General features: G+C 38.4%; 1 protein-coding gene across 3 annotated transcripts in view; it reads left to right on the top strand.

Annotated features, from left to right (window-relative positions):
- Nucleotides 1–9316: 9316 nt before the first annotated feature.
- ZNF155 (zinc finger protein 155) overlaps nt 9317–10655 on the top strand; it is a 13603-nt gene continuing 12264 nt past the window's right edge. The window contains exon 1 of one of the 3 annotated variants that reach the window (XM_011963090.1): nt 9317–9384. Coding sequence is in view for 1 of the 3 variants with exons in the window: in XM_011963086.1 (XP_011818476.1) it covers nt 9401–9475 (75 nt within the window). In the remaining 2 variants the exon portion in view is untranslated. Of the gene's footprint in view, nt 9502–10655 lie in introns of all 3 variants that reach the window. The other 2 variants (XM_011963088.1, XM_011963086.1) reach the window with 2 other exon arrangements.

The raw sequence follows: 10655 nt of genomic DNA, 5'->3' as shown, positions 1-10655 counted from the left end.
AAAAAAAAAAAAAAAAAAAAAAAAAAAAAAAAAAAAAAAAAAAAAAAAAAAGGAGAAACCCTGCAAGACATAATTTATGGAAACATGAGTTGAAATGCAGGGTACACTCAGCACTGCAATCTATAACTTTATTTTGATTATTATCTTATTCCACTTGGCTCCTGGCTTCCCCTCATCCTCTGTTTTCAAGTCGGATTCTTATTATTTGGGACTCTGTCTAGTGTTCCATTGATTGTATACAGTATAAGTTTAACAATCATTTGTCATTTTTTCTCACAATACAAGGTGAAAAGATTTTGTAATAACAGACCACTGTATATTGTACAATTAAATTTTTTCAACAATTTTAAGGCAGGATTCAGAGTAAACACTTTTTTTTTCTTTTAAAAAATTATTTTTAAGCAATAGAGACAGTCTCACCATGTTGCTTGGCTGGTCTTGAACTTCTAGGCTCACGCAATCCTCCTACCTCAGCCTCCCAAAGTGCTGGAATTATAGGTATGAGCCACCACACCCAGCTCACAGTAACGCTTCTAATGTGGCAGATGTAGTTACATTGACAAAAATTTTTCTAGTAAAGGCCAGGTATGGTGGCTCACTCCTGTAATCCCAGCACTTTGGGAAGCTGAAGTGGGTGGATGACCTGAGGCCAAGGGTTCAAGATCAGCCTGGTCAATATGGTGAAACCCCGTCTCTACTAAAAATACAAAAATTAGCTGATGTGGTGTGGTGTGTGCCTGTAATCCCAGCTACCTGGGAGGCTCAGGCATGAGAATCGCTTGGGCCTGGGAGGCAAAGGTTGCAGTGAGCCGAGATTGTGCCACTGTACTCCAGCCTGGGCAACAGAGCGAGACTTCATCTCAAAAAAAAAAAAAAAATTCCTAATAAGTTTTGAATTGATCATGATTTGTGGTTCTGCATTTCTATGCAGGCTTTAATATGACTGCCTTCTAATTGCTGTAGTATTTCTTTTATCAGACTTCTCAGATAGAAGCTTTACCAAATTCGAAGGAAAATTTTTGGCAACCTTATTACTCATTCTTTCTTCCCATCTCTATGAACTACCAAGAAAATTTGTTGGAGTTTGGTAATTTCATCATATGTATTCATTATTTGAGCAGGAGTAACATTTACATACTCTTCTTCATTTTTGGCCAGAAGAATACGTCTTTTGGAAAGTGGTATATGGCAGTATGTATAAGGTACAACTGTTTGACCTGGAAATCATAGGATAGAAAATTACAACATTAAAACTCTGAAAATTAGTAGACTACACAGATGATGTCACCTCATTTTAAAATGGAAAGAACAAGTGTTCAACCACAGGAATTTGTGTGAAGTGCATTTATTCATATAATAACACAAAGCCAGTAAAATGATGACATAGATGTACAATACAAAAAGAAGAATATAATGTATGCCTTAGGAAATCCTATTGTAGTCTTCTAAGTGAATTTGTGTTTCTGGGTTTGTTTGTTTGGTTATTTTTAGTGTGTACGTACGTCGTTTGTGAATGAATATTCTGACATTTTCCCTGCCAATGAGTATTTGCTGGAATTTTTTATTTTATAATTTTACACATTTTAAAATTTCTCATTGAACACCAATTTTACCAAAGCAGTTATGTGAACAAAAATTTGAAAAATTATTAATCACTTACCTATAAGGACTCTGAATAAGATTGCTCTACATTGTCATATGACAGTTCAAAATTAAGTAATAGTGATGTGGAAGTCATATTTCAAAATAAAAAAATGTATCTGGTCATTTGGGTATACAGATTGATGAGTGTGGTCAACTGCCTTCATAACTCATGTGTGTGATTCTGCTTTAGGCATAAGTCAGGAAGCAAGCAAATCCTAGTGATAGAAATAATGGGGGTATATATAGTTGTGGAGGTTAAAAAACAGATTCTTTGAAGAACAGGTGTGCATGATCAGGGAACTTAACACGACAGCAGCAGTCTCTTAGTGTGTGGAACCAGCTAGGACAAAGAACTGATTTGGGTGCCAATTCATAGTTATACACCATGGTATAACTTAACTGTATTAGGTTAAAAGTAATTCTTCAAAGTGTCTAGTTGAGATTCATAAGCTTCTCACAATTAGTTTTCTAAATAATATCTTTTCATGATGCTGTATTCATGCTGTGCCAGTTTGGATAGTAGATTGGAGGTCCCTAAGACTACTTCTGGGTTCTGTGATTTGCTAAAATAACTGAGAGTATAGTTGTACTTATAACAATATTACAGTGACAAGATACAAAACAGAATCTGTAAAGGGAAATGGCTCATCAGCAGTTGTCTAGAGGAAACCAGAAGCAAACTTACCGGAGTCCTCTCTGCATGGTGTAACATAAGACTTAACTCCTCTAGCATTGAATTGTGATACTACTTGTAAAATGTCTACAGTGGAAGCTCATTAGCAACCAGGAGCAAAGGTTCTTATTGAGATTGATTGTATAGGTATCTGTCTAGTGCATACCAAGATTCCCAACTCTAAGAAGAAGAGCAAGCGTTTCGAATAAGCTGCATTGTAGAGTTTAGGCACGGTGAACCACTCTTACCCATTATTGAAAAGTGGTAACTCTCAAACCCTATGTTCCTTGACGCCAGCCAAAGGCCAATGTTGTGAACAGCTCTTTTTAAAGTTAGCAGTCTGACTTATGCCTGCTCTGTTAACTTTTTGTGCACATGGTATCAGAACAGTAGGGTCTGCAGTCTTGTGGGGTTTCCTTAAACTATCACCAGATAACATAATAGTTCATCTCTAAGGTAATTATTTGTAAAAGAAAACTCATCAGATTACATTTTAAAATATTTGTTATAACAAAAAATATCATAGGTGGGCCTTCCATCTACCCTCTTGTGTGCCTGGGTCCTCAAATTAGTCACAAGATGACATTAACACCTGGGAGCAGCTGATTTTTTTTAATTGTTCATATTTCTGTCTCACAGAGTGCATGAGTATTTGACTCCCAATAAAACTGAATATTGAATACCTAGCTTCATATGTAGTACCTGAGCTTTTGTGTGGCCAGTATTTCTTGCCACTTCTCAGCATGGACTGGATCCCTTTTATGTGTGTGACCCTGGCGAGTTCACCATGTTAACTTTGAAACTGGGTACACTGTTATAATTGGGAATTATTGCAGAGTCTCAATCTCTGTGTTTGAAAAATGAGGGAAGCTTCCCAAGTTATTAATCTCTGACCATATCAGTAGGATATCCATTTAAAGGTTTGAGTTAAATGCCACAACATTTGTGGATTTTTTTTTTTGATACACTATGACAATAACTTCCTGGATAGATTTGTTGTTGTTTTAAATTTTTATAGTAAAAATACACTCATTTTAATTGCAAGAATAATGCCTAGACATTGGAAACAATCATGGTGGTACAGAAAAGTCTAAAAAGGAAAGTGGAAGATAGGAAGTATGAGTATTTTGGTAAGGATAGTTCAGCATATATATGCACATAGGTAACAATTGTATAGAATTTTACAAAACTAGGAACACACTAAGCATACTTGCTCCTAACAGGATTGTCCTAATTTGACACTAATGTTAAAGGCTGTATAAATAAGTTGACCTCCAACCTCATTTCTACTCATTTCTACTGCCTGCTATATCCTGGTGTACTGAATATTAATTTTTCCTTAAACAGTTTTCTGCTGATGAGGATCTGTGTGGTATCAATTTTAATTTCAACATGCCTAGACTTCAGTCCCTAGTTATTTAATCAAGCACTTATATATATATATATATATATATGGAAGGCATTTTGTAGATACTTAGCCCATAATCAGTTGGCTTTGAGTAGGGATATTATGTGAGATAATGTCGGTGGGCCTGATGAATCGCTTGAAATTATTTAAAAGTAGAGCTGAAGCTTCTTTGAAAAAAAAAAAATTGCACCTTTTAGTAGCATCTTCCTCCCATGGGTTAGTGTTCCATCTGAGCCATCCTGGGGTACAGCCATTCGGTTTTTGCAATTGCTTAGCCAGTCCCACAGTGGCTTAAGAAAGTTCCTTGCAATAAATCACTTGTATATGTCATATTGATTTTATTACTCTCTTTCAACGCTGACCAAAAAATGCTTTGTTCCAGAAATGGTTCCAGAGGAAGAGAATCTTAAGAATGAGTTTTCTAAATTGATTATGTGTTTTCTCAAATTGGATTTCTCACCTGTTTTAGTTTAAAGGCACTATTGACTTTATTTCCAGTGGAAAATAAGGCATGACTTTATTTCCAGTGGAAAATAAGGCATTGGTTGTTAAAACCACGACATGGTGATAAATATATGCCAAATATATTGGATAATCCCAAGCATATACCTATAGAAGGCATGATTCTGGATGACTATGAATTTGTTAGTTTAGGACATAGTAGTCAAAGGACTATAGTCGTATTTACTAGTTGCTCCTATTTGTGCTTCAGAAAGTGGGACAGAAAAAGATGAGGTCAAGGCATCAAATTCCAGCTCAACCAGAATAACCTGAAAGCTTCAGCCATTGTGCATGGCTTCTTAACCTTGTGTTGTTGATCTTGGCATTCATAGTAAATAACTTGATGGGAAGTCTATTACACTGTTACTTGATTCGTATAGGCAGGAGGATTCTATTGCAGGTAAACAGAAATCCAACTGGAATTACCTAACAGAATCACATCTCCCAAATCAATTCTAAGACGTGTCCAGTTTACAAATCCACAATTGTTTCAATAAACGGGAGGTCAGTTCTGAATTAGGATGGACCCTGGTACATTGCAGAGTAATTCACAAGGCCCTACAACCATTAACCCATGTGACTATGTAGTCAAAAGGAGAAATATTCAAACATCTTGGCAATGACTAACTCCTTATTGTCAAATGGCACATTTCAGGCTGGAGTGCAGTGACGCAATCTCGGCTCACTGCAAGCTCCGCCTCCCGGGTTCACGCCATTCTCCTGCCTCAGCCTCCTGAGTAGCTGGGACTACAGGCGCCCACCACCACGCCCGGCTAATTTTTTGTGTTTTTTTTTTAGTAGAGATGGGGTTTCACCATGTTAGCCAGGATGGTCTCGATCTCCTGACCTCGTGATCCACCTGCTTTGGCCTCCCAAAGTGCTGGGATTACAGGCATGAGCCACCACGCCTGGACTGGCTCCTCCATGTCTTTAAATTGCATGTGCACATCAGCATTCCATTTGGAACCGGTATATATGAGATTGAGTTTGAGCAGTTCGGGTCAGGTAAGTGATTCTAAGCCCATGGTCCCTAATCCTTTTACATTAACTTCAGAATAAGTGAACATGATAAGTTCTATGAAAGTATTGTTTTAGCAGCAGAATTAAAATGGAATTAATAAGAGTGAACAAAACCTAAGGGACATTGTGGACACCATCAGTTGGACTAATGTATGCATGATAGAAGTCCCAGATGGAGAGAGAGAGTCAGAAAGCTAAATCAAAAATAAATACATAAATAAATAAAGGCTAAAACCTTCTCAAATTTGAGCAATATGAATATGCAAATCCAAGAAGCCTAACGGACTTCAAAATGGATTAACCCAGAGACACACTGAAACACGTATAATAAAACTGTTGGAAGCCAAAGACAAAGGAGAACCTTGAAAGTAGCAAAACAAAACTAATTTGTCATGTACAAGCAATCTTCTACAAGATAATCAGTGGATTGTTCAGCAAACCTTTGAGGAGATGATATGTTCTAATATGCAGAAGAAAAAAAGTCTACTGAGGATTCTAAATTCAGTGAAACTGTCCTTCAAAAATAGGAGATAAATTAATAATCTGCCAAGAGACATGGTTTGGAACTGTGTCCTCACCCAAATCTCACGTTGAATTGGAGGAGGGACCTGGTGAGAGGTGATTGGATCATGGGCGCACTTTCTAATGGTTTAGCACCATCCCCCTAGTACTGTCTCATGATAGAGTTCTCACAAGATCTGGTTGTTTAAAAGTATGTAGCACCTCCCCCTTCATGAGCTCTCCCTTTCTCTCTCCTGTTCTGCCATGATAAAGACATGCTTGCTTCCCCTTCATCTTCTGCCATGATTGTAAGCTTCCTGAGGCCTCCCAGTCTTGCTTTCTGTTAAACCTGTGGAACTGTGAGTCAATTAAACTTCTTTTCTTCATAAATTACCCAGTCTCAGGTAGTTCTTTATAGGAGTCTGAGAATGGACTAATGCTATGCTATAGGACAACTGTAGTTAACAGTATATGATATCGTTTCAAATATCTAGAAGGAGGATATTGAATGTTCCCAATACAAAGGAATAATAAATGTTTGAGATGATGGATATGCAGATTACCCTGATCTGATCATTGGACGTTATATGTATCAAAACATCATTATATGTCTCATGAGTAATTATAAGTATTATTTGTCAATGAAATAAACTACAATAAAAACTTTAAAGGTGTTAACATCTTAAATAAATAATAATTAAAAATTGAGAAGAGGCCAGGTACGGTGACTCATACCTGTAATCTCAGCACTTTAGAAGACTGAGGCGGGAGAATCGCTTGAGCCCAGGACTCCAAGACCAGGCTTGGCAACATAGCAAGACCTCGTTCTAAAAAAAAAATTGAGGAGAACAGACCAAAAACTCAACATAAAAATGGGTAATAGATTTGAACAATTTACAAGAAGAAAAATAATACTGACACAGGAAATATGCAAAAATGTTCCATGTTATTTAAAAAACAAGAAATGTAAATTAAAACTAAATTTAAATACACTTTTTACCATTTGATTGGCAAAACTTTAAAAATGCCGCAATAACACATTTTGTTACCTAGTTTCAAGGCAAGAGTATATTTATACATTACTTCTGGAAATGGAAATGGTACCAAAAAATTAAGGCAACTTGACAATATGCAACAAATTATATTTCTATTAACATCTTCTCTTTTCAATCCTGCTTTTTGGGATGTATTCTTCTGATATATCTTCAACAGGGATAATATATACAAGTACAAGTGTATTTACTACAGCATTATTTGTAATAATAAAATATTGGAAGTCATGGAAATGCCCATAAATTGGAGCCCTGTTAAACAAACCACTCAATGGAATGTATTCAGTTTTAAAAATAAATTACTCTATATGACATGATTTTCAAGATGTTATGTGAACATAGAAGAGTTAGAAGTGTACTATCTTAACATTTAAGTAAAAAGGGAAAATAAGAAACACATCTATTCTGTTAGAAAAAAAAGTGGTAATGAAAATAATAAAATTAGTTACATAAAAGTGTTAGGTGGCAACACCGTGGAAGTGGTTTAGGGGTAGGAGGGAGGGGAGTGGCAGTTCTCTGAGAGTAATAAGTGGTAGAGCATGGACTTATGGGAACACGTTAATGATTGACATTCCCAATAATATAAAATCAAGAATGAGATTTCTTTGTAGATAAACGAGGAAAGTTAAAATCATAGAATAACAAATTAACCTAAATGTATTTCAAGTCAATGACATAAACAGTCTAAAGGTGAGGGCAAGAAGTAATTTAAGCAACTTATTAAACAGTACAGTATTTGACTATATATCCTCAGTCTAAAGACAAAAAGAACTATAAAAAATGTTGAACTCTACTTTTGAGTTATTTTTTACAATGATATGAATTAGTAATTCTGACATTACATGATGCATATGCAACGGTCTTAATGTTTGTGGCCCACCAAAATTCATATATTGAAATTGTTACTCTCAATGTGATGGTAATAGGAGGTGGGGCCTTTGGAGGGTGATTAGGTCATGAGGGAAGAACATTCATGAATGGGATGAATACCCTTATTAAAAATGCCACAAGGAGCTTGTTTGTCACTTCAACCAAATGAACACAGCAATATGGTGCTACGTATGACCAAGAAAGTGGCCTTCTACCTGACACAAAATCTGCCAGTGCTTGGATCTTGAATCACAGTTTCCAGATCTGTGAAGAATAGATTTATGTTGTTTAAAATCCAGGCAAGCTATGGTATTTTGTGACTAAAAATATTGGTACTGCAACAAATACCTAAAAATGTAGCAGTCTTTTTGGAACTATGTAATGGATAGAGGCTAGAAGAGTTTTTACATGCATGCTAGGAAAAGCCTACAGTGCCGTGAATGGACTGATAAGCACAATTCTGGTTAGGGCTCAGAAATAGAGAATGAAAACTGTAGATCGATCTTGTTAGAGCATACCTAGGTGGTCACGATCAGAATGTTGGTAGAAATATGGATAGTAAAGGCCATTCTGAAGACCTCAGTCAGAAATGTTGAACATGTTATTGGAAGAGAAGAGAGCTTCTTGTTGTAAAGGGGCGAAGAATTTGACTGAATTATATTCAGGTGCTAGTGTTTCACCGCAGGTAAAATTTGTGAATGATATAATTGAAGATTTATTCGAATTAATTTCTAATCAAAGTGAAGTTGCTGCTTGAATAATCTTGACTACCCATAGTAAAAGGCAAGAAGTGAGAAATGACTGAAATAAGTATTAATTAAAAGGGAAACAGAACTAAAATTTATAAAAATTTACAGCCTATCTACTTTGAAAAAAAAAAAAAAGGAAACCTGAAGGAAACAAGAGTATGGTTAAGCAACTAATTCATGAAATTAGTATGGATTGGCCATGTCAGCTGAAGCCAGGACCTATTGTCCAAGACAATGGAAGAATGACCCCAAAGGCATTTCACAGATTATGGCAGCTTCTTCTCCCATCACAGGCCCAGAGTGCAAGGACCTGGGGGACAGAAAGGGCCTTTGATGCCAGATATATCCTAATATATTAGGCACAGTTTCCTGCCTACTACGATTGAGCGTGTCAATAAATGTTTGTCTCTTGTGGGGGCAGAATAGAGCAAGGATACAGCTATAACTGGTATAGAAATAGCATTCACTCAATTTTCAGAGAAGTGTTCCTCATACTGTGGTAGTCACTTTATCTAAAGAAAACCATGAAAAGTCTTTTTTTTTAGTTCAGAAAAATTGATATAGAACATGAGACTCCATTATTTTAAAATAAAAAATATAGGTTGAAAGGCCAGAATTCACAGGTCCACCTGCCTGAGCCAAAATTCCCACGCCTCCACAGAGGAAATGGACTCCATTTCCTAAGATACCCGCGAAACGCCTGCGAGAGTCCAGTTGCCCCGTGAATGCGCGGGAAATCTGGCCCCCGCAGGCATTTCGCGAGCATATTGGGGGGCGTGGGAATTGTGGCTCAGGCAGGAGGACCTATGAATTCTGGGAAGTGGAGTCCATTTGCTCTGTGGAGTCGTGGGAACTTTGGCTCAGGCAGGAGGATTTGGGGGATTCTGGGAAGTGTAGTCCAGACGCTCTGTGGCATAGCGGACACTTCCGGTCTCCGAGCAGGACTTTACTACTTTACTTAACAAGGTGGTTCGAGCCTACTATGTGTCTTGCGGGTCTTTGTGAAAGTGAACCAGTTATTGGGGGGCGCCTAACGACCTGGGGGTCAACTAAGGGGGCAAGAAGCCCTGGCGAAGACCTGAGGTTTGGAGATGCGGGGGACGAAGGGGGGTTTTGTTGCAGTCGATGGAGCCTTCTGGCGTTGGGGGCTGTACGCAGGTCCACCGGAGGCGTCGTCGGGGGTTCGGTGGGCGGGGGAGAACCCTGTCTAGTCTTGTGTGCCTGTTTAGAGGGTTTTCCAGGTCTTTGACCTCGCTCAGTCCGCCTCAACCTTAAGTGTGCAACCTCTTTCTCGCAATACAACGTGGGGTGTTAATCTCCCTCTACCGCCTATTGCCGTTATTTAAATGAGGATTTTAGGACCATCCTGATAGAATTGTTTTAGGAATTGGAAGTTGTGGTATAAAACAAAGCCTTAACAGTCCCTGTCACTTGGTGTCCTGTTAATTTCCCGCGAAGTGGTCAGGACCCCGGGTGGGGTCAGTGCTCCAGCTGCCCCGGCCCTTCTCTCTGATCCCTGTTGGACGCTGGATGGTCCCTGATGCCTCTGACCTCTTTTTAGGAAGGCGAGGGTTGCATCCACGTTTCACGAAGGGAGAGGAGCATTTAACTTGTATCCGGGACGGCGACGCAGTCAGGGTGTTTCACAGCTTTCTCCTTCCCCAGCCTGACCTTTCTAAAAGAACTGCAGGGAGGGATTTGGCTACTGAGGGCAAAGCTCTCTATACGAGTGGTCCTTGGCTTTTTTTCTTTTTAAAAAAGTGTTATTTATTTTGTTAGTCTGCCATTATTATTATTATTATTATTATTATTATTATTATTAGAGAACGAGGTTTGTTCTGTCGCCCAGGCTGGAGTACATTACTGCGATCTTGGCTCACTGCAGCCTCCACCAGGGCTCAGCTGATTCTCCCACCTTTGCCTCTTGGGCAGCTGGAACCACAGGTGTGAGCCAGCCCACACGGCTAATTTATTTTATTTTATTTTTGAATTATAGAAAAGGAGTCTTGCTATGTTGCCAAGGCCGAACTGCTAGGCTCAAGCGATCCTTCCGCCTTGGCCTCCAAACGTGTTGGGATTACAGGCACAAGCCACGACGTCCGGCCTTTGATTCTATTTTAAAGGCGAATGGAAAGGCTTTACTCAACGTTGAAACGCCGCTGTCCAACTTCTGTGCAAAGAGGCGCGGCGTTTTGTTCACTGACACAAATAGCAATGCGTGCGAACACAATCTGCAA

Source organism: Colobus angolensis, unplaced genomic scaffold (genome assembly GCF_000951035.1).
Source record: "Colobus angolensis palliatus isolate OR3802 unplaced genomic scaffold, Cang.pa_1.0 Scaffold60, whole genome shotgun sequence".
NCBI classification, from domain to species: Eukaryota; Metazoa; Chordata; class Mammalia; order Primates; family Cercopithecidae; genus Colobus; species Colobus angolensis.
The sequence above is the reverse complement of the archived record's forward strand: the minus strand, read 5'-3'. Positions and strand labels throughout refer to the sequence as shown.